Source organism: Catharus ustulatus, chromosome Z (genome assembly GCF_009819885.2).
Source record: "Catharus ustulatus isolate bCatUst1 chromosome Z, bCatUst1.pri.v2, whole genome shotgun sequence".
Lineage (NCBI taxonomy): Eukaryota > Metazoa > Chordata > Aves > Passeriformes > Turdidae > Catharus > Catharus ustulatus.
In genome coordinates this window covers 10,850,876-10,875,163 of record NC_046262.2, presented here as the reverse complement: position 1 = coordinate 10,875,163, position 24,288 = coordinate 10,850,876, and the positions used below count along the sequence as shown (strand labels likewise).

Genomic DNA, 24,288 nt, shown 5'->3' with positions numbered 1-24,288 from the left:
TTGGAGAGCAATAGTACATTTTAAAATTAAACTGTTACATATCTTTCCCTTTTGTAGAATAACAAATGCCTTTAATGAATGTAAACCACATTTTCACAGATGAAATAGAAAACCCAGAAAGCTAAGCTACATTTGGTAAAACATTTTGATGCAGGAGTTCGAAAATTTGCTCAGAACACTTGATCCATTAGTGGAGAAGTATTGGCAGAGATGTTCAGCCTTCTGTCAGGTTAGGGCCAGATTTCTCAGTCATACTGAACTCCCTATAAAACTTATAATAAGAAAATACACTTACCTTATTATTTCTGGGTAGATCACAGATTTCCATTTCTTCTCGGAAGTGCTGGACTCGTTCTGGGGGGCTAATAAACTCTCAGTATCCAAAATTAGTTTCTCTGGAGTTGAATATCCTTGATGAGCCTGATGTTGTAGATGACCCACTTTAAACTGGTGTCTGAGTTCTGTTTTTCTGCACTAAACACTATGTCCTTGCAGCTTGCCTGCTCCTTGCTTGTGGCTGTGTTCTCCACTCTTGAAGTCCCAGAAGCTGCCTGAACTTGGATCCATTTTGGGTGTTTGGAGCATTTGTATTTCAAAGGCATTCATAATACTCCACTAAGCACAGATTTTAGCTTTATGGTTAGCTGGGAATGAGGAGAGCTGCATAACTTGGGAGGTTATTTTTTCTATCCATTACTACTTCAGTTAATTTGTTAACTCCCTCCTTTTTAGGGATAAGTGAGGTCCTATTTGCATTTATCCCACACCACGCACAATTGCTTGGGCTGCACAGATATTGCATGTCCAGGTTTTCCTATGAAAGAGCATAGGAGAGAATATTGGTTTTTTCCCCATGATCTCATTCAGAGTTACCATTTTTCTTCTCTTGCAAATACTCAACCTAACCTTCCTTCAGCAAACAGCATAATAAGGTGTCTTAGCTGAAAAAAAATAGGCATTCCTGTGCTCTTTAAACAGCAGTGATGAGGTCTTTGTACACATAAATTAGGCTGCTACAGAAAGTCTCTTCTAAGCTGTTCCAGTCAATATCAAGGAACACTGTCCCAAAAATAATGTTTGTGCAAAATAAAAAGTCCAAAGCTTTTATGTCCTTTATTAATCTTTTTTGTAAAAAAATGTCTTGGGTCTAATATTTTGTTCTGCAGAAAAGCTTTTGAGTTAAAGCTATTGAGAGAGATTTTTTATATTTTAAATACAGTTAAAACACAATGTCAGCTTGTCTCCCATTCTGCCAAAATTGTAATTAGCAGCAAGTTTCTTGCCTGCCCAAACTATAAAACAAGCTGAATCAAGTTCCTTCCTCTCTGATCTGCACTGTTGTTAGTTGAGCCCCCAGTCTGGGTTCCCCTCAGCTCTGTGGAGATTTGGATTTCAATCAAACTCTTCCTTCAAATACTGAAGTTTTAACAAGGGATAATACCTGTTATTTTCTGTATGATTGGCCTGACATTATGTGTCTGACATTCTCCAGATAAAATATTCACTCTACTATTCTCTGCTTTATGGCATTTTCTTTTCAGCATCCCAGTTGCATCTTTGCCCATGGTGAGGTGCTTCTGTCAGTCAGGTCTCCCTTCAGAATAAATGGAAGATGATGAGAGAGTTGAAATGTCATCTGTCTGGGAGGTCACAGGAAAGAAGAGCAGTAAAAAAAGGGAGTTTCCTGTAAAGCCTCTACTGGTAACATTGACAGGCAGCTGAAAGTTGTCCGAGGAGAGATAACCTTTATATTGGGGAATGAATTACTGAACAACCTCTTCCTCAGCTTAGGGCTCTAACTTGGTTTTTTTCATTATTATATATTTTTAATTTTTTTTTTCTCTCCTTAAGCTATAATTAAACATACTTTTTTATGATGAATGTGAACTGGATGTTTCTTTCAGGCAAACCTGTATTTTTCTCTCCTTCTCGTCCAATGCAGTTACATACCTTTATCATCTTAAGGCTTCTGGGAAAGAATCGGAGCCAGGGAATTTTTGCAAATAAAAACTGAAATTATCATTTAGAAAAAAACCAGAGCCTCAGTTTGTTGGCAGGACTTTGTTTGATTCTCTTTCCACAGGAATAAAAATTTCAAAGTTCAAACCCAGTTCTCAACAAATACTTTCAAACTTCTTGGCATTTTAGTGTGGAAGCCCCAGTTGCTCCTCTCTGTGAAGGATTCTGACATAGTTTTCAGTAGGTAGTGAACACAGGGAGTTCAGTTAATTAAAGTTGGTGTTACTGGTGAACCTCCATGCATGACAGAAATGCAAATAAATTAATGGGCTTATGACATCTAACAGGTTCTAGTGCCTCTGAGAATCAGTCCCTAATAGGAAACTGGAATCAAAAGAAAAAGTCACCCCCAAAACTTTGGCTAAAACTGGAAACACCCTTTAGCCCTGCAGTGGTATTCACAAAGAGCTGAGTGTGACACAGCTCACCTGAAGCTGGTGTTATCCCAGCAGGATAGCTCATGCAAGGTGCCTGGTGGCAGGAGTTACGAACCTCTCACCTCAGAGATGCTGCCTCCCCTGAGATGATGTGATTTATGCTGTTCCTCCCCTTGCTCCTTCTAGGATTTTACAGATGCCTCAGTCTGCTCTTCCTAGTTGCAGGACTGTCTGCCCCTGCTCTGCTGCTTCAATGTCTGTTGTCTGTGTATGGATGCCTCTTCAGTGGCTCAGGCAGGCAAATTAAATCTTATGTGCCAGGCTGGAGCAGGAGAGCCTCAACAGCCGCCTCTCAAAATGTTGTGAAGCTGGAAAATGTTGTTATCAGGACTTGCTTCTAAGGAAAGAAAAGGTTAACAGCAGTATGTGTCTAATATTCCCAAGATGTCATATTAGCATAATTCATTTTGGTAACTGACCAACCCCTTCCCTTCTGCAGGGGGAAGTTCTCATCTGTAAGAGCTGTGCTTTAAGTGCTGATGTTTGTGGCAGAAGCACAGCAGGGTTAGGGCTGAGCCTTTGAAGGCCATATTGCTTAGTAACATCATCTGATATACAAGACATTTGGTCTCAGCCAGCGACAAGGAGGCCCCTCAGAATGCTAGCATGTGGTTTTTTTTCTTTGAGCACACTAGTGGGATTGGTATTTTAAATACAGTAGAGAAATGGAATGGAAAAAACAACAGCTGGTCCAGAGAAAGGCCAAATAAACTCTGTTGTGTAACCCCAGAGATAAGAAGGTTATAGTGTATGCTGTGTTAATGATATTATGTCAAACCTTGAAAAAATAGCATTTTGTTTCAAGATTAATTCCAGACTGCCTTTCTCTTCTTTTCCTTAGTAATCTAAACAAAAAACAAACTAATTAAAAATCATTGTGTAACTACCACTTCAAAGACTATTCTGTTAGTCTTTCTATAGCTCTTTGTTTTTCACATCACCGACATTATACATTAATTTAGTTGGGGTTATTTTACACTTGAACTGTGGTTTGAACATTTAAAGATGAGATTTCAAGTTTCAGGAATTACGGGTGAACTGTAGTTGCTGTTTTTTGTTAATAATGAACTTTGGTGCAGGGATGAGGTGGTTTCTTGAGAGTGTGGCCTCTATGTCTGCAGCACACCTCGAAGTCTTCAGATATGAGCAAGAGGATTGCGAGATGGAGAAAATGGAGCACAGAATTTCACTAAGTTGACACCTGTTGCTCAGTGGTATCCCGTTCTCCATCTTCCTTCCAAATTTCTTCTCACGTGATGGTGCCAAGAGGACTGAACAGCCTACAGTGTTTTATGGAAATATATATTTATTTTGGGTGTTTCTAAGGATGGCTGACAAGGCAAGGAATAGGATCCATGCCAGGAATAGGCATTCTCTCCAGCCTTTACTCTTGTTTATACAAAATGGCTCATGCTCATCTTGCTCCTCACAATCCTTTCATCATGAAAATAGGTCAAGATAGCTTTGAATGGTGTCTGGAAAAAGTGCTGTTTTCTTCATAATTTCGGAAAAATCAAGGGAAAAAAGCAGTTGAGATTTAAATCCTGTAAATGTAACATTACAAGTCAAACATTACTAGTCAAGGGCTTGAACAGCTGATTAGTTCTGTTGTAAAATAAATGGCATTACCTATCTGTTTGCTCTATTAGTTCAGGTAAATGATTGCTTTGGTTCTGCTCTATTTCAAAGATCCTAAGGTGGGAGCAGGACAGTGACAGTGACAGACTGGACGGGGTGAAGCAGACTTAGCTGTCAGATAAAATGTGTTTGCCAGACAGTGTTGGATTACCCTGTGCATTGGAAGCACAGGTCTGCTTCATTTGCTCTCTAACCACACTCTGTGGTCCAGTATGTCTTACATGCCCTCCTCAGCATGGAGGTTGCTGTTTCTTCTAGATCTGCAGAACTTTCTGAGCATTTAGTTAGCTACTGACTTGCTGTTTGGCTTGAAGAAAACTGAGGGGAGAGAGGGTTGCAATGGGGGTGCAAAAGCTGCTGGGGATGAAGGTTGCAGGGAGCACAGCTGAGATAGCTCTGGCAATATGGGAGTCTCAGAAAAGGCTATTTTTCCTTGATTTTCACATGGGACTGGCACCATGACCTGTATTCTGTTGTGTTTCAGCCTGTCTGCTGTGCCATATCCAGTATGCTGCAACAGGTTCTTGTTTGTCCCATGTAAACACAGCTTTTAGTGAATTAATGAGCAGGTACAGCTTTTAGTATGGCATCATTGGAGAAATCTTGAGAATTTTATTAGAATAAAATAGCTGATGTAAGTACCAAATCCGCTTCACTGAAAGCCAAGGACATCTGTTTCTCCCATGAGTTTCAGAGCATTTGTAAAGCACTGATTACTGTCATGCTTTCTAGCTTTTAAAATCACTCTCGAGTCCTTTTAGTGCACACTGCCTATTAACTGTGAAAAAATATTTTTGAGAAAATAAATTTGAAAAGGAATGTGTTTATACCAGTAAGTTAAATAAAATTTTGAAATGCAGCACTGAAATAAAATCTGGCAATTTGTACAGGGACCCTAATGGACCTTCTGTTCAGCTGCTTGTACGATTGAAAAAGTTTTGTTTAAAAGTTATGGGGAATACTGCAAATGCTTTATATTTGGTTTTAGAGTACATTTCTTCCACCTCCTTGTCCCTCTGTGTGTTTTGCTAACAAATTGTATGATGTATTTTCTTTGATGTACCATAGGTGTTACTACAGCTGACATAGAGAATGCCTTCTGGTAAGTTCTGAAAAAAGCAGGATTCTCTCTTCTATGTTAATAGACTTTAGATAAGATGTTTGAAAAAAAGGGAAGTTTAATCTAGATTATTTTTTTAACATTCTCCTGCCCTTTTGTGTTATAAGTCAGAATTTCAAGGTAGTTAACTGACAATTTTTAAACTATTGATTGCAAGCCCAGGAAATTCCATTGCCAGTGCTCAGTGAAATAACCACATGTATATTTTTACTGGATGCTTTGTTAATTTATATAAGAAAATGCATCCTCATACATTTTTATTGAAATATTTAGGAACTGAGGAACTGAACTGAACGAGTACAAACTTCTATCTGGAACCTTTTTTTAAAGAAAAAAATAATTTTTTCTGCTTTATGCTTAGACTTGAAATTATCTATTTCTATCTAGGGCTTCATAACTGGACTGACTACCTTGTTACAACTGGAGAATTCTCTCAAATCTGTATGTTTTAATCCGAATTCCTGATGCATTTTCACATCTGAGGGAGTTACTTCTAGAAATATACCCAGTGTTTTTGTGATGGCAGTTCCAAGAAATAAGGAGATAACAGTGGGGATAGTTTCAACTGGGCTCCCCACTTCCTTTGCATGTGCATGCTCAGTAATTCAGAGCATTCTCTGTTAACATCTGGAAAGAGATTGCTTGAAATATGTCACAGTCAAAGCAGTACTTTTTGACGGCTGAACTAGAAACTATTATTTCTTATAAATGTGAGTGTATTTGAGTAACTGAATGATAAAATAGCCAGAAAATGCTAATCCAATACCAGAATAGGTAGCGGAAAGCTGACATAGTAAATGTATAAAATAGCTGCAAAATCAGGGAGTTTACATGGTGAATGTATAGAGATCATCTTTAATAACTTTGCCTGAGGAATTTTATTTAAATTTTAAGAGATGCCTGTGGTATTCTCTACAATATATATTCTGGTTCACCATGTAACTTTTTATATTTAAGGTAAGTGCTGAGCTGGCATTTGTTCTCATTGGATACTCATGTTCACCACTATTCCCACACAATGAGATCATGTTTGTGCTAGTCACTGAAATACTCCAGTATTCTTTGGCATGGCTGCCAAGTCGCACACAGCACTCTTTGCGCATACATTAAATTTTCTCATTTCTTGCTCAGAGTAGCCAGATCCTGACTGCTGAGGGGAATGGCTGGGCTGTGCCTCTGCCGTGAACATTCACATTATCACAGCAGGTCTGACAGGCACAACTGTCTGCTTGCTGGTTTTGACTCTTAGAGCTGTTTGGAGATTCCTGGGGGGTGAGCTGAACAGCACTTTACAAGCTGTCTTTTACCCAGAATGAGTCTGAGCACGGGGAAGGTATCAGGGAGTACTGACTTCTGAGAGTTGGCCTGAAAATGGTGTGAGGGGTTCAGATGCCTGGACTCCTGGGGGGTCACAGCTGAGCTGGAACCTGGCTGAGTATTCCGTGAGAGGAGATGATTGGTGTTTTGGAAAAGGAAGAGGTGCAGTTAGGGAAGGAGGTGCAGAAGAATGCTGTAAGATCAGGACAAGGAGCAGTTCAGTAGTGGGATGATGTGAAATAGCTTTAGTTCATCAGCTGTGCCTTTCATACAAAGTTTCTAACCAAACTGCTGAGATTCAGCTTTTGTGAGGGTGAAGCTATGAGCTGGGGCAGAGTCTCAGCGTGCAGGGAGTCTGCATCCTCTTCTGGGATGCAGAAGGACCACTCAGCAGCCTGGGTAATCACAGGAGTGGTAGCATCTCCCAGCTGTGCTGTGCTGCCTGTGTGCGTTTGCCTCTGACTTCCTTCCTATCCCTCCTGGAGAGGAGGCAGGAGCAGCTGGTCCCAGCTGGCTCTGTACTGATCATTTGCAAACACAGAGAGATGCAAGTGGCTGATTCTGCTTTATTAACTTGAAGGGAAATGATGAGCCAGTGAGGAGTTCCTGTGGGGCAGATGTTGGGTCGTGGGGACGTAGAGGAGGCCCTTAAACCCACTTGAATTCATGATTCTGCATGGGGGAGCATAAGCAGTGCTGGGCACGTGTTAAGATCCAATTTGTGAGAGATGCCTCTGCCCGAATTAAGGTGCAAACAAGACCATATGCTGAAGTTAACAGTACGGATTTTATTTAACAATGGATGTGAGGTGGAGAAGTAGAATGGGGAGGGCGGAGGAGAGTGCAATCAAGCAGAAGATAGTCACCACCTATGGATCAAGCACCATCCCTTGGTCCTTCTTCACTTGTCATCCTGGGGTACCATTTTTGTAGAGCCCAAGTTCCAGGGAGCCACGGGATGGTCACAGATGGTGTTCCTGTAACTTGGGTGAGCAGGTGCTTCCTTTTCCACCGTTTGCCACAGGAGGAATTTTTGTCCTGATGTGTTAACCAGGATATGCTAACCAGATCCTGCTGCCAGGCCTGGAATAGTGCCTTCCTGTTGCAAATGCCTCCCTTCTGTGCTTAACTCAAATTCTTACTGTGGTGATTTATCTTATGGCAAGTTCCATCTGTGGCCTTTACAGTATTTGAGACAGGCACCTGTACTCCCTAAGCCCTTAAAACATACTGGTTTTGTCATGATGAGGATATTACAGGGAGCATTTTGCAAAGGGTGTCTGTGTGGAGGAAGACCTTCCTTGGTTGTTGCAAGGCTACAAAAGCCAATATGGGCCCCTTGGGTGCATGGACCAGCAGTCTGTCCTCTCCAGGAAGGTGCAGTGACATACTGAGGTGTTTGCAGAGGGCTATTCTATGATTCTGTGAGCTAAACAAGAAAGCAGGTGGGAGCAGAAGCCTCTTGTTTTTCTGCGTGGGGAAATCCAAGTGCTCCCCTTCAGTTCTGCTACAGTTTATCCCTGGTCAAATCACAGGAAACCCTGCCTAAGGATGGAACAGTGTGGAAAAAAGGACATTACAGTCTAGAGGAGAGAATTAGGCTGTCATACCTGCCTCCTTTGCTGTTTTTCAGCTTATGGTTCTGTTGGGAACAGAACAGAACAGAATGGTTCTTCATATTAGGATTTGATAGCTGTCAGTGCCATATGGACTTTGGTGCCTGATACAAGTGGAGCTGCTGATTTCTGAAGTAAAATATTTTCACAGGGAAATGCATGACTTTATTTAGAATCCATAAATGAAATGTGATTATTCTCAGTTATTCTTTCATGAAGAGATGACTGCTAATGAATATTATAAGATGCCCAAGTTGCTTTTGTGCAGAATTCTCTCCAGTCCCTGTGGCACAGCACCCAGCCTGCTGCTGCATGTGCAGACTTAATAAAGCCAAGAGGTGGAGGCCCCTTTCAGCTTCCTCTAGTCTCTTTAGAGGCTGGTTGCCATCTTCACAGCTTGAAAACCACATTCTCTCTTCTCCAAGCCACCTGCAAAGAGCAAACCTTCCATGTAAAGCATTCACAGTGCTCAAATCCTTGGAATTACAATCCTTAGTAGTCCTTTCCTCTCCTTTACTTCTCCAGGATAATTGTTTAGTTGTTTTTTGTTTTGTTTTGGTTTTTTTTCTGGCAGCTTTCCTTGCTCTGGTGCTCTGTCCACCATTCCTATGGTCTTGCTAGGCCTTGGAGCTTGGCATTAGGGCAGCCTGCAGTGAGTGCCTTTGTGGAAATCACTTCAGTGACTTTAAAGAACTAATGGTCACTGCAGAGACCTGGGCTGCCAGTTTCTGAGTCCTGCTGCTTCTTAACTCCCTTGTGTCCATGAAGCCCCATAAAACATGTACTCTGAACATTTCAGCACTTTCTTTCACTGATCAGTTCTGTAGTGCCAGCACAAACTTACCTGCGGCATGCAGATATGGGAATAGAGTCACAGAATCGTTCAGGTTGGAAGAGACCTCTAAGATCATTGATCCAGCTGTTATCCCAACACTGCTAAGTCCACCAGTAAAATGTCCCTGAGTGCCACATCTACATGTCTTGTAAACACCTCTGGGAATTCTGACTCCACCCTGCCCTGGGCAGAGTCTTCCAGTGCTTGGCATGCCTTTTGGAGAACTTGTCACCATTCCCTCTTGTCCTGTCCTGAGTCACATGGGAGACAAGACCACCTCCCACCTAGCTACACCGTCCTGTCAGGAAGTTGTCAAGAGTGATAAGGTCCCCTTGGGCTTCCTGTTCTCTAGGATAAACACCCCCAGCTCCCTCAGCTGCTCCTCATCAGACTCGTACTTCAGAGCATTCCCCAGCCCCATTGTTCTTCTCTGGACACTCTCCACCATTTCCCTGTCTTTGTTGTAATGAATAAAACATTGTGGCCTTTTAGCCTTGTTCTTGGTCCTGGGTGCTGTTGCTCAGTGACATCTGATTGCCAGTGTGTGACCAGTGTGGGGTTTTTTCATTATTACGTTAATTAAATATATGAAACATAAATTTTTGGAACAAAAATATGGAACAGAAATTCTTGGAATCTTCCAAGAGTTTCTGGATACTATTTGGAAAACCAAACTATTGAAAATCAAACTATTTGAAAATCAGATCAACTCTGACAATGCAGACTGCTACTTCAACATGTCACTCTAAGGTTTTTTGCATAAATTTTGTGTGAATTTTCAGAGAGACATAAAAAGAGGAAGATTATTAATAAAGCCCATGTGTTTTCATTCTTATTTTCATCATAATGGTATCTCAAAACGGCATTTCTCCCTTATTTTTAGGTTAGCAGTTCTTAAATTATTTGGTAAGAGACATTATTACATAGACATAAGTCATTGGGAATTTGTAATCTGCAAATTTGTTTCACAGTGAGTGTATTCTGTTTTAGACAATACTTGCTTTTCTTTATTTTTTAATAGAATAGTGCTGCAAGTTAAATTGTATTCAGATGCCATTTTACCAAGAGCTACATTAAGGCATAGAAATGCCACCTTATTCTTCTAATCAGTTTCGTTAATGTTTTCACCAAAATAAGACGCACCAGACACTAATTTTGCCAAGTGACTGAGCATGGAAAGTTCAAATTACATGGAGTAACGTACTCCTAGGAAAGCATCTGACACACCTGTAATTTTTAATTGTCCCTTATTGACTTGGGTTTAATTCCTGGGTAAAAAAAAGAAGAACATTCAGGCAGAAGGACAGTCATTGGTGCAAAACGTTGGCAACTTCAGGCAAATATCTCGCACAACATTGTTCTCTGTGTATCTCCTGACACCCAGCACATCTATCATTCCATCTTTACAGCCTGAGTGGTAATGAGCAGCAGACACTCAGCAGCAGTATCTGATTAAGTGCATCGGTCAAGACAGCCCAATTTTAGCTTCATTCTACTTCAGAGTGGTGTGACTTCACTGTTTGATATGCCATGTTTTTGACAGCAGGAATGTCAAAGCTAAACAAACCTTGCTGAGTTGTAAGCTTTCTTTCTCCGTGCTTGTTTTTCCTGGGACTTGGGGGTTGACAGCCTGGGCTTGTACGTGATTAAGCAGTTGTAATAGTTTCCTGTGTGAATATTTCTTCACACTCAGAAAGCATTTGTGTGACTTAGCTTGGCCTCCTGTTTTAGAAATGCTTATAAAAAGAGCTGGTTTGATTATCTGTTCAGTTTTAAATTCACACATTGGCTTTCTGTTTTACAACAGTTTTCCCATTATGGCATGTGAGTCCTCACTCTCACACTGTCATCATCCAGACTTAGTTTTGCCTGTTTATAAGCAGATCCCGTGTGTACAAAACTACCTTGTTTATTTCAGGAGGGGTACTTAGAACAAGGGAAGAGGATTGCTTGCTGCATTCGATTTGTATACAACCAGTAAGTTCTTGCAGTGCATCAGCTATGAAAATTGCTCACTTCCTTATCAGTTAAAGAGAATATTGCTTGTGCAGTGACTGTGTTTCAATACCGTTTATTCACCTCTTGAAAAACCCACCCGTAAACTATGTAATTTTGTTACTACTTAAACTAAAGGGATATCTTAGAACAAAGTGAAGGTTTTTGGAAGAGTCATAGTGTAGCAATTTATGAATAGTGTGGAATTTATTTGTCTAGCATCATTCACACCTCCTGGCTGGAGTTGTAGTATTTTGACTGTGAACAGCATAGAGTGGCAAAAACAACAAAGCGCTTGCACAACGAGAAGGAAGCTGTGAGTAGAAAGTGAAGGCACAAATCAATGCTACTATATTTTGTGTGACAGTCTACAGTCATAGAGTTCTCCTCTACAACTCAGTCATTCTCCTCTTCTGGGAACTTCCAGACATTTTCGCCTCACTTCTGCAAAGCCCTTTGTACTTCCAAAGATGTTGAAAGCTGGCTATGTGTAGTTAGCACTTTGACATCCCCTTGTGTTGCACTGCACTCTTCCTTGAGCAACAGGCAGGAAACAAAAGCAGGGGGCGGGGAGCGGGGGAAGCCTTTTTTGTGGAAGTCGAGATAGTGCCTTTAAGTGAGGTGTGTCATGTTTGCTCTTTAAGGGAGTTTGGAGTGATGGAAGGCAAGCAGAAATGAACTGCTTAACAATCAAGCTCATTTTGAATGGATGAGGTGTTAAAAAGTAAAGAAGAATATATGTGGGTCATTTTATAAGTGTGATCAACTGGTAGTTAAAGATTAGAAAGCTCTTCTTACAAAGGACTGGCAAAGAACGTTGTCACCCGATGAAAGATTAAATTGATTTGTTAGAGGGTAGAGCTTTTCTTTCATGTACAGAAACCATGCAGCTTTAAAGTGTCCTGAAGAAGTTTGTGCAATACTGTTTTTTTCTTATATGGCTGAATCTTACAGATAACTTAAAATTTTTCCTAGTAGCTAAAAATTAAGGGTCTTTTATGTTTTATTTTCACTAAAAAATTTGATCTTAAAACCCAGCCATTTTCTGAAGTTTATCAGCCATTTCAATCTCAAAGCTGATGAAATGTTTTCATATGCACCATTTCTTCTGGCTAGGCAGTCAAATGTCTGGATATCACATATCCATGTTGCGACATGATACGTTACTTGTTGGGCATAATCAGTTTTTCTATGAAAAGTTCATATCTACAAAACTGTCTCTCACAACAGCTAGCAACTGCTGAGTGTTGCTACTTGAATTTCGTGCAGTTTGTTACCTGAATCTCTTACCAACCTTTTTTTCTGTTTAGCCTTAGACTGTCCTGGCTACACACTGTCAGCATTACATTCCTTTTCTATTCCTAAGGATTCCAGTACTATTCCTATCTTTGTTATACCTCTTCTTCAGAAATCCATGGAAACCCTCAGGGTAGGAGTATCCCCTTTTTCTCTTCTGTTTCTTGTGGAGTGAGATGTGCTCAGCAGTAATGATGGAAGAGGGGCTTTCCTCAGGTAGCACTGTTTCTAGTTGCAGGCCATTCCTCACTTCGTGGATAGTCCTGGAGTGGTGGGCTCCCATCAAGACTTCCATGCCTAGACAACAGGCTGCACCAATTGCTGTGGCCCTGGGCTTCCCCCCAAATCCTGGCTAGCTGAGATCCTAGGTGGAAGCCTTGGACCCAGCACGGACAGAGTAAAAGATAACAAAAGAGGCTCTTTTCTCCCCTGGGGGTTCCAAGGTTTGTTTCTTCATGGTTTCCAGGAGGCAAAGAGTGCGATGTCAGAGGACAGGGATCTTTTCTAGGGTCAGGAAGGGGCAGGGGGTAATTGGATCTCTGCCAGCTAGGTATGGACAGAGGAGAGAGGGGTCAGACTGCAGGACATTACAGGGGTCAAGGAATCTACCATTTCTGATACATCTTGGATAGTGAATTACAACACCTGTGATTTCTCGGTGAATCTGAAATCACTTACAACACTTTACTCATTAAAGGTAAAAGCAAAGTAAGGTTATTTAACTTCACAGTTAGATGGTTAAAAGAGACAGTCAAAATTTGGAGAGACATAAAAGCACAAGTAGAACTATACTTTGTAGCTGCCTATATTTTAGTGCAGCTCCAAGAGGTTATCCCCTTTGCTTTGTCTAACTAAAAAAGCTGTCAGGAGACTTCACGCAGTGGGGATCCAGTCCTTAGATGTCACCTGTCCAGGTGATGGACCCTGCACAGGAGGTTGTCCATCACTGAGGAGAGTATTTCTGAAGAATCCTTTGGCTATCTGGCAGTCATTTTTACCTTGTTTCAGATTTTCATATGTTACAGAGCCTCATGCTTAACCAGGACTCCAAACTTTTCCCTGAGGGGTTCACCGCGGCAGTCTCTATGACTTTAAACATTTTTACCTCTAGTGCTATCAGAAGCCCAGACAATTAACAATACTTTTTGTTAGCTGTAAACAGAAAACCTGACAGCTGGCCTGAGGTTTTATTTGGCCGTAAACAAAGCACTTAACTAGCAGTCTGAACAGATTTTTTTGTTCAGATAGCTGTGGGGAAGGTTTTTCTCAGCACAAAACCCTTAAAAATGTAGGTAATGAGAACTGTACTTCATAGAAATAAGAATGCTGAAAACTGTGCAAATGTACGAGGGAGGTTAATGAATACCATGTCATAAATAGCCCCTCATTGAGGAGACGATTGCTGTAACTGAACAAAGATTGAGGGAGACAGCTAGAGGGGTGCTGCAGCGTGGGTTAGTGGGGTTAGGGTACAGGTTATAGCAGTGATTGCTCATTGCTGCTGTGTACAGCACACTTGTGCACGGTGGCTCATTCTAAATGTGGCCCATGTTGTTTTGCTTATTAATGTGGCATATTTCAGTTGTACACATTATGTGTTATCAGGATTGAGGCATCTTTCAGGCTGACCTCAGAGAACGCATTAATGAGAACCTGAATGTACAAACCAAGATACTTACCATCTTTTACACCAAGAGATACGCACATCCGGTGGTGCCACATTTTATTAGGTACACAAGACACTGTGATTATTCTGTCTGCACTTGGGTCTAAAGGGCAAACAGCTTGTTCATGACAAAAGTGTAGCTGGTGTGAAGGGACCCAGCTGGCACGTCTTCCATTCTTCAAGGGCAGAGTGTCTGGGTAACTGCTCCTCAGCATGCTAGACGTGGAGGTAATGCTGGATAACTGTCCCCTGTCACACAGTCATGGGGGTGATGCTGGAAAGTCTGTAAGCACTTGGAGCTGTCTTTCTGGCCTGTGGATGTGCCATCTGGAATTAGGACATCATCTTTCGTGAGTGAGATGACAAGGGACTACTGCAATACATGTAACAGAAACAAGTGTCCCACCACTGTAGAAGGACTTCTCAGGGTTATGGGTCAGAGAAATGCCAGCAGTTGCTATCAAACTGGCATCTTATTTGTTCTTCAGGGCCTGTGTTATTTAAGTCACTGGTATTTCCCTGGTAACACTGACAGCTGGCATTCAAAGCTAGAGTGAGTGGAGAGGCACTAGCCCCACTGAACACGGTGCAAAGTTGCTAGCAACCTTACAGAGCAAAGACTTATTATTGAAAAGCATTAGATGCACAGATCCCAAAATCAGAGTGGAAGCAGGAAGTGTCTGTCCTGTCATCAGGCAGGATGGCAGCAGGCGAGGATCCCGTGGCTGCCCTGCTGGTATTTAGATGACACCTGCTGGTCAAGTGTCCCCACTTGTCAGGGATATTCTCCATGCACAGAACAAGGCATTCTTGGATGTGCCACAGCACTGGACTTAATGTGCCATCCTGATGAGAAAATGAGCTGCCTGTGGGGAAAGCATATCCCTTATCTTAAACTATCAGCTGGTGTCATTAGAGAGGTTAGAGCCAAACCACAGGAGATAAACTCCTTGAAAAGGGCATCCCCAATTCAATTTTTTTTTTTTTTTAGCTTGGCTCTGTCTCACAGTATAATCCCTTGTGTTTGACTGCCGTGACTTTTTGATGCATATTTAATTCATTCAGGAAATTCAGAACTTCACTGAACAGGGTCATTAGTAGTCTGGTGTCACTTTGGAGTTGCCCCTGCAGTGGTCAGGTGGGTGGCAGCCAGAAGAGTCACTTCCTGCTAATATCATCCTGCAAGTGTTACAACCGTACGGTTCAAGCTTGAAGATATGTTCAAGACAGCATTGCTTTTTACTCTTCCAGATACCCACAGCTTTTTCAAACAGCAGGAGCATCGGAGAGAGAGATGGGAACAAAATCATGCAGCTGTCAGAAGGGTTTCTCGGCGCTCTGTCAGCAAGGAGCGATGGGTGGAAACGCTTGTGGTTGCAGACAGTAAAATGGTTGAATATCATGGAAGTGACCATGTGGAGTCATATATCCTCACTATAATGAATATGGTATGTACAATATTTTGGGGGTTTTAGATAGACAAATGATGCAAATCTGAATTTGATTATGCTGCTGATCTTCTAACAGGTCTGCAGTGCTGCTCGTAGAGAAAAATGTAGTATCATTAATATATATTAATTGAAAGTCTCTATTTTAAAGGATTTTTTACCTTGTATTTTGTATAGACACAATTTTTCTATGGATTTATGTGAGAGAAGTCTCATAGCTGTAAATGCCATAGCACTGGCTTTCTTTCCTCTGAACTTCTCTGTCTCCCTTGGAACCTATTGCTCACTGGTGATTCCAGATATTTGGCTATGGCAGAAAGAAATTCTACAGTTATTAAGCATATGAATTCTTTCACACATTTGTGCCTGAGGAAGGCACACAGGACCTGCTGAAAATTGTAGTAACTTTGCAAAAGCTAAAATACCAGCTTGTTACTGTTTTGGTCACAAATCCAAACAGCAATATATGGACTATTATGAAGCAAGTTAACTGTCCCAGTTGAATCTAACACAACTGTTCTTCCAGATAAGTATCCTTTTTTGGAGTACAAAGTTCACATTGGAATAAAGAAAAGTTGAACTTCCAATGCTTTCCTGTGTGGCAAATTCCAAAATATAAGTTGTTCTGGGAAAAGCCTTAGTATCTGCCCATAGATATGTCTTCTGTTATTAATACCTTTTATCAATATTATGTGTATCGTGGTAGATAATGAGCTTGAGAGTATATTGAGGATGTGTTCTGTGTGGTTATCATGGAAATATGCAATATATGTGGAGGTAATCAGAGTGTAATTCTAGACATGGTGACTGATCTGTGCTGTGAGTTTATGTGTATGTTCCCAGCTGTGCCCCAAGCAGTCTGACTTGTGCTGAGGCAATGAACCTGAGTAAACAGATACAAAGGTTGTTTGTACATGTGAGGTTGTGTCCAGACAGGGAAAAATGCTTCGAATAAAACCCAGTCATTCTCAGGTTCAGGAACAAACAAGACTCAACATTTTCTCTGCAGTCTGAGCTTAGATATTAGGGTTACTTAAAATACTTCAATTTTCAAGTAAAAAAAACTCCGTATCCAAATCAGACCTCTGTAAACACCATTTCTACTTCATTTGGGTATTTTCTACTTTAGTGGTCTTCATAACAATTTTGACCCGAAGGCAACCCATTTTGTTCATTTGTATTTCCTGTGAGAGATGGCATAGGTCACATATAGAGATATGTATAGGTAGATTGTGATTATCTTCTGCTCTGATTCCTTTTCTTCCTGTGTAATTCAACATTTTGATGGTGTTTATAATAATTGGGTCACATTTGTGCAAAGTTCAGTTCTTGTTCTTTTTTATTTGGAGTATTTTTTGAATGGAGTAATTGTCTTGGCTTTTGTTCTTACCATGCTCTCCTGTAGTCTGAAAACACAAAAGTAGCCATCATTCAACTAACTTCTCTTTGCCTAGTACTGACTAAATTTTGGTTTTTTGTGACAGAATCCTGTTCATTTAAAACAGGATGATTTGATATGCTGGTTTATTTACACCCTGAATAGACCTCTCCATCAGTATTATATGACTATAGATCTTGTGTTCCTTTCTGCTAGTGTTTTTATGAATTCGGAAATTTTTGATAGGGAAATGGACATAATATAATCTTATTTGGGCTTTTGCTCTTTAGCATAGTAACTTTTGTCAAATGCTGTATCATCATTCATTTGGCAGAGTTAGCCTTTGCAGTAGTTGTAATATTTATTACTTTTCAGTAAACTTTCAGTGATTTGAGAGTTTAAAAAGCAAAACAATCCCCAGGTCAACATTATGCTAGAAATAAATGTATTTTCTCTCTGAAGCTGTGTTCTGCTATAGGGAATCAGTTAATCTCATATCCCCTGGCTCTGGCACAGGTCACAGGGTTGTTCCATGATCCCAGCATTGGCAATGCAATTCACATTGTGCTGGTCCGGCTCATCCTTTTTGAGGAGGTGGAGGTAAGGTTTTTATTTACCTTAGAATATCACTTGCAAAACTTCTGGGTTCAATGCATTGGGCTGTAATCATATTTGCTTAAAAAATGTTTTAAATTTACTCTGTTATTAACCTTCAACATGTCTGGTTTTAGAATAAATGCTGCCCTGGATAGCAAAGTATTTAAGCTGATGACTTCAGATATTTCTGCATAAAATTGCCTAGGAAAATGTAATTAAAACAGGCAGATTGAGAGTAGGGAATTGGAATCTCCCCAGTGTCAGAAGAACATGGGATGCCAAAGAAGACTAGATGAGAAACAGAAACTACACATCAACATTCAGAATCTAATTACCTAGCATTGCCTGAAATGTATTATGAACTGTATTCCTGTGCTATTTTCAGGTCTCTGAAGAGGTATATCTCTTAATGTGCAGTTCAAACATTTTTCTTTTTAAATCTCTTTTGAAACAAAGAAAGATGAGGACAAAGTAGATGTTAATTGATGTAACTAGCTATATATTGATAGTTTCCAATGTCTTTGTGTCACAAATATGTTGCTATGTGCTTAAATACCTGCTGATTGTCATGATTTTATAGCTGTTTTTTAAAAGCTTTGCATGATATAGCTAGTTCTGACTAGAGAAACACCTTAAAGGGATTTTCTCAGGGGCTTAAAATTTATAACCTCAAGCAAACTGAGGCAAGACAAGGGAGTGTCCAAGATGAGAAATTAGAAAATTCAATTTGGAATTAATTTATTTTGCATACTTTTTATTTAAGATTTTCAGTAATTTACATGTAAACTGTATAATAAACTGTATAATAAGAAGTTGAAAAAGAAACAATTATGACTGCATTGTTTATCTTTGGAATTGAAAAATACTGTGAAATAAATGCTCTATTAGAAGCATGTTTTCTGAATATGACAGTGTTCACTTAACATTGAGTGACAAATTTGATCACAAAGTCCCACAATAAGTAATCTTCACCTTCTCTTCGGAGGAAGATATAAAATGTTTGAAAGTTTCAGTTTGGTATTGGCTCTTATGAAGCTCATTGTCAAAATGCATGTAGAGTTCTCTGTTCTGTAATTTTTCCTTTAGCTGCACCAATTACAGAAATGTCAGCATTTTAACTTAATATTCAATGTTAGGTAAATCGGTGTCATTGCTCCTAATGATGGCTCTAACTTTAGGCAAAAGCATAATCAATTACCTTTAGATTACCCATCTTCACAGCTGACTTCACTGAAGTGTTACTGAAGTACAGAGTGGTCTTTACAGTAATATATTCCTTCATTTCCCATTAGCAAGGCTTGAAGATAGTGCACCATGCTGATAAGACATTAGCCAGCTTCTGCAAGTGGCAGAAAAGTGTCAATCCCAAGAGTGATGTCAACCCCACACACCACGATGTGGCTGTCCTTCTCACCAGGTATGACAGCAGTGACTGGCTGTTGCTCAGTTGCATTTCTTTGATGATATTTTTTATAGGCTCCTGCCATCACTTAGCTCATCCTGCACAGAGCTCAGAAACGTGGTCGAAATATTTATGACTCTACGTGTGCATAGGGGTTAGAGATGCATCTTAGTCACAAAATAGAGATTTGTGTGTCCCGAGAGGTGAGCAATATCCACAGCTCAGGTCTTTTTCCCCACTTGATGCTATCTCATTTTGTGCTCAGTGACTGCTCTATTCTTCTTTGAGGCAATATACCAATCCAAAGGAGCATGTAGATGAACAACTCCTGAAGAAATGTGCCGGTGCAGCTCAGAAACGAAGAGTTTTGTGCAACCGTAGTGCCATTCATTTTTAATCTTTAAAGCATACGATTTTTAAATATCTCCATATTTAGGAGACACAAAATATTTTTAATGTCTGAGCAAGGGAGGAACAGAAAACTTGAAAGTGAGGTTGTCTGAGCAGGGAGTTTTTATTATGGTATGAAATGGGACTTCTTTAGGTCTGTGAAAATGGATTCAGTTTGCACATAGGTAGCAGAAGAGATTGGGTCTATAGACTAAAAAAAGCAGTCCTCAGCTAAAGTTGGTCGGGCAAAAAAGCCCAACCTAAAACACACCTCAAGTTGTAAAATGAATCATAGAATCATCAGGTTGGAAAAGACCTCCAAGATCATCAAGTCCATCCTGTACACGTTGACCTTCTCAACCTTTTCTCGGTCAAAAATCTTAAAATAAGAATGTGAAATAAAGTCTCACAATGATGTGAGATTTCAGTCTCCCAAATATAAAGTGCTCAGACAATTCATTTGAATGAAGCTGAGCTATGGTGGCTTTAGTAAACCATGCTTTAAAATGCTGTCAGATGTGGAAGTTCTAAAACTTTGATTTCTGGGAGTTGATGATAAGTGTATGTATCTAGGCGCTATAGCCACGTAAATACTGGCTACAAACTATAGGAGTGTAATGGTAGTAGTAGAATAAGTGCATGTTGTTCCATACATGTTTGTAAATGACTTAACACTATGATTTGCATATTTGTATTTGCACATTATAAGGTGGAAGCTTGCTACCCAGTGCCAGTGACAGTCCATAGTTGGCTTTAATCTCTTTAATCTCTTTTGTGATTCTAGAAAGGACATTTGTGCTGGCATGAACCGTCCCTGTGAAACCTTAGGCTTGTCTCACCTCTCAGGCATGTGTCAGCCTCACAGGAGCTGCAACATCAATGAGGACTCTGGCCTTCCCTTGGCTTTCACTATTGCTCATGAACTTGGACACAGGTACAGTTGACAGGGAAGGGCGGACCTGTCTGAGTCAGATTTGTTATTTGTGTCTTAATAGTCAAATTGTGAGACAGAAAGTGACTAATGTCGCTATTACTGGAATCAAAACTTACTTCAAAGCAAAGAAATAAGAAATAAATTCTTAAGCCTTTGACCTGTGTTTTACATATGCAACTATTTAGTACATCAGAATGAAATAATTAAGCTACAAAAAAGCATTGCGCAATTGTGCTAATTTTTCCAAATGTGCTAGATCTCTATGCCATTACTTTAGATAATCTCCAGGTCAATCCAAAACATTTACAGAAAACAAACCTGTTTCATTATGTCAGGGCATTTCAGTGGTGCAGATTAGCTAGTAAACATTTTTAATTCATATAGAAAAACATACATTAATCTTATATTATAGTTGATATATATTCTTTTTTTTATGAAACAGTAAAGTCTTTTTAGGCATTTCTTAATAAGTGTTATTTTCTGTATAATAATGGTGTTGTGGATACACTTAGGTTAAGATAAATAAAGTTCCAGGATATTTTTTAATTTTTAGTTTTAGACATGGTTATTTTTTTCTGATTGGGTATTTTTGTTTGAGGTAAATTTCTCAGAATTTTAGATTTTTGGAGGTGTTTTGGCTGGTTAGGTAGTTTATTAACTCACTTGAAAAAAAAATTGGTTTTTGAAACTGTTTTGACACAGCTGTTTTCCTCAGGGCAGAGTGTTGTCTCATGGATACTCTGGTTTGACTGTAATGCTTGCACTTTTCAACTGGACAGTTGCTTGGCTAAGTCACAGGTTCATTGCTTTATCTACAATCACATTTGTTTCACTGTGCACCCAGCCGCCAATCAGGATGGAGTCTTTATTTCCTGATAGGATATAATAATGATGATGATGATGATGATGATGATGATGATGATGATGATGATGATGATGGTGGCAATGACCCTGTTGCCCATTAATTGGACACTCTTTATTTAACCGCTCCATTGCTAGAAAGGAAATAGTATAAATAAATAATGCTGAAATCACTAGAATTGGATCTGGGTGCTGTGGGTTGAGGTCATTTGGTCCCCGTAGCCTGTTGCTGGCAGGGAGCTGTTTTGATTCACACTAATGATCTGAAGAGACTTCTTCTCCATAGATTGAGCCATGTGTTTCCTTGTTCTCCTTGTCTAGCCTGGTTGGCTGGTGTCCCTGTGTCCTTTGGATGCTGTGAGGCTCAGTACTGCTGTACTTGCTCATGCAGGGCCTTCCTTGAGAGCTGTCTCCATAAGGAATGTTGAACACTGTAGGGTTTGTTTAACCCTGTTAATCTCAAGCCTGGTTAGTGTACACACCTTGAGAAGTTCAGGTATAGACAAGTTTGTAAGAACAGAAGAACAAAAAATAAGAAGACAGACATGCTTCCTTGCCTTAGATGAATGCCAAAAGTCAGCTCTTCGCCACACAGTCTCTGTAGGTTTTTGCAGCCTTAGGATTCAACAGACCCTGTTTGTGGAAAAGAGCCTGTCAGAAAGGGGAGATCCTTGCATTTATGCTTCTGACTCATTACTGGAATTGATTCTGGCTGAAATGAGCTCCGCTTTCAGAATTTTTGAGTCATGATACGATTACATTTTTGAGAAATGTAGTCTTAAGTATTTTGAACGCACTTTATCTGATTCGTGACTCTCACTGCTCTCAGGACTTACACACCTCCAGATGTTAACAATGTAGGTGTCAACATCTTCATATATCCATGTCTTTGTATGTTATTATTTCAGATAATCCTCACACTGAGGTGATGAAGAGGCATGTGTGTTTGCTCAGTTGAATCCCATCCAAACTTTTGTATTTACGACTTCTGCAAGCTGTTGAATAAAAAATATTCTCAGCAAGTCAGAGGTGCTTGGGAGAACCTGCTATGGAGATCTGTTCGCATAGATTGAGAAAATTAAATAGGATGAAGGAATAGAAGTTGGAGGAAAATTCACTGAACATTCAATGATTTTGTAAACAATATCCCCGGGTGCAGTCTATCAAAAGTTTTAAAAATAAAACAGCAGTGGAGACATAATTATGAGGGAGTCTAAGAATGTAACAAAGCCTCATCTTAGTTAAAGTGGTGAAGGTTGGGTTCAAGAGTTAGGAGTCAGTCTTAGTTATAACAGCTGTAACATAACTTCTGGTTTAAACTGTGACTTCTCCCCCAGCAGTGCACTAGCATTTGGACTCCCTTAAAAATACACAAGTATAATCGGTGACAGTCTGTTCTTTATTTGGTGCAGGGCAATATTGCTGTGATAATAGATACATTTGAAAGCCTGTGGGGGTGTAGATTTTTTTATAGGTTTTGGGTCATATGTTCTGTGTGTGCATTTTCTTTTAGCAAACAGGTAACTACAGCTCTGCAGGGGAGGAAGCAGCATAAGTGTCTTTTGAAGCACAGAGGGGAGCCTGTAGGTGGATGTTGTGTTACAGCCAATCAGCTGGAATTATTAGATGTTGTTTTTTATCTCCAGTTTTGGAATCCAGCACGATGGAAAGGAGAACGACTGTGAGCCTGCTGGAAAGCACCCGTATATTATGTCCCGACAGTTGCAGTATGATCCTACTCCACTCACCTGGTCACAGTGCAGCAAGGAGTACATCACACGGTTCCTAGAGTGAGTCATCAGGTGGTAGCATTTGCCTAAATTGAGCACAACTGTGCTGGAGTTTAAAGTGCATCTTGTACTATTGTACTGATAATTGTAGGGGGTTTTTAATGTGCTGGAGTTGATTTCCATGGGGGACATACCATTGTCCTGTTGCTTATTTATTTGGGAAAAGCTCTGTATAATCTTGTAGTTTGGAAGTAAACTCAAGTCTTGTCATCTTGGCTTGGATTTGGTACAATCTGCAACTTTTTGCAGTTAGCAGGAAGAAAGAAGCCTTTCCATCAAGGGCATTTCTGTTGACAGAACTTCATAGACTTTGCCTTTGGCCACAGTGCCGTGTGTTTGGCTTCACTGACGTGTTCAAATCTGTTCCATTCTTTTTAAGAGCAGCAGTGTGGTATAACTTTAACCAGAGACCATGGGGCTGTCTGCAAACCATACTGAACTCATGATATTTCCACTTTGATATTTCCATTTTGCCATGTTAGAAACATGTCGTGCTAGACAGAGTAACTACTTTGCAACATTTCAGCATAACTTGTCTGGAATCTGGAAGTATTATTTACATGGGCCATAATCAAAATTACCCCTAAGAAACAGATACTAAAAGTCTGTATGGAAGCATCAAAAAACTGTGGTGGTAGGGAACTTTTAAATACAGAATTTTTGTCTTTTAGTCGCGGATGGGGATTCTGTCTGGATGATATCCCCCAAAAAGAAGTTCTGAAATCTCCAATCATTGCTCCTGGGGTGATTTATGATGTGCACCATCAGTGCCAGCTTCAATATGGTTCCAATGCTACATTCTGTGAAGATGTGGATGTAAGTGCTGAATGTTTCTTTTCAGTCTCCTAGTAAGAATAAGTTTGCCTTATATTTCACAAGATCTGTGCTGGATCTTAACCATATCTTATGGTTAGGTGCCTGTCCTTCAGCAGTGGAGACATTTTGGTTTTAAACTTGTAATACTAATTCTTAGGTAAATTATTAATGCAACTAAAATCCAATTTTAAAATATTCTTCAACCTTGCGGCTTTTAGTTGATGAAATCATTCTGGGAACAAATCTTCAGTTCTAGGAAGAGTTTTCTGAAGAAATTGAGGTTGTGTTCTCGTACATCCTAATTTTTCACACTCTTTAGGATCTAACAAACAAAAGAATATTTCAGTCCCTGTGTAAAATATTTATTTTGAAAAACCAGTATTTTTGCATGGAACATTAGATATTTATGCAGAAGTATATAATTTATAGAGTACCCTGGGGTCTGTCTCACACCATAGCAGAACTGTATTGTCAGGAGATGCAAGGGAGCAGTGTAGCCACAGTAACCCTCACAAGATCTTGGAGCCCTGCAAACTAACAGGTTGTGCTAGCTGAAGTACAAGTGGTATGGTATTTTACTGGTACCTGGAATGTTCAGAGCCCTTTGGTCCATACAGCATTTTTTATGCATAGAACAGCTTGGAAACAGTGTTTCCATGTGCTAGCTAGCTAAGTGATCACTAATTTTCTTGTGTTCCAGTAAATACTGGAAACAGCACCCAGTCTACCAGCC

General features: G+C 40.0%; 1 protein-coding gene across 1 annotated transcript in view; it reads left to right on the top strand.

Annotated features, from left to right (window-relative positions):
- ADAMTS12 (ADAM metallopeptidase with thrombospondin type 1 motif 12) overlaps positions 1-24,288 on the top strand; it is a 148,629-nt gene that overhangs the window by 60,803 nt on the left and 63,538 nt on the right. Inside the window, exons 4-9 of the mRNA XM_033085057.2 lie at positions 15,191-15,387; positions 17,282-17,365; positions 18,655-18,779; positions 19,939-20,088; positions 22,596-22,739; positions 23,411-23,555. Of these exons, the coding sequence (XP_032940948.2) occupies positions 15,191-15,387; positions 17,282-17,365; positions 18,655-18,779; positions 19,939-20,088; positions 22,596-22,739; positions 23,411-23,555 (845 nt within the window). The remainder of the gene's footprint in view (positions 1-15,190; positions 15,388-17,281; positions 17,366-18,654; positions 18,780-19,938; positions 20,089-22,595; positions 22,740-23,410; positions 23,556-24,288) is intronic.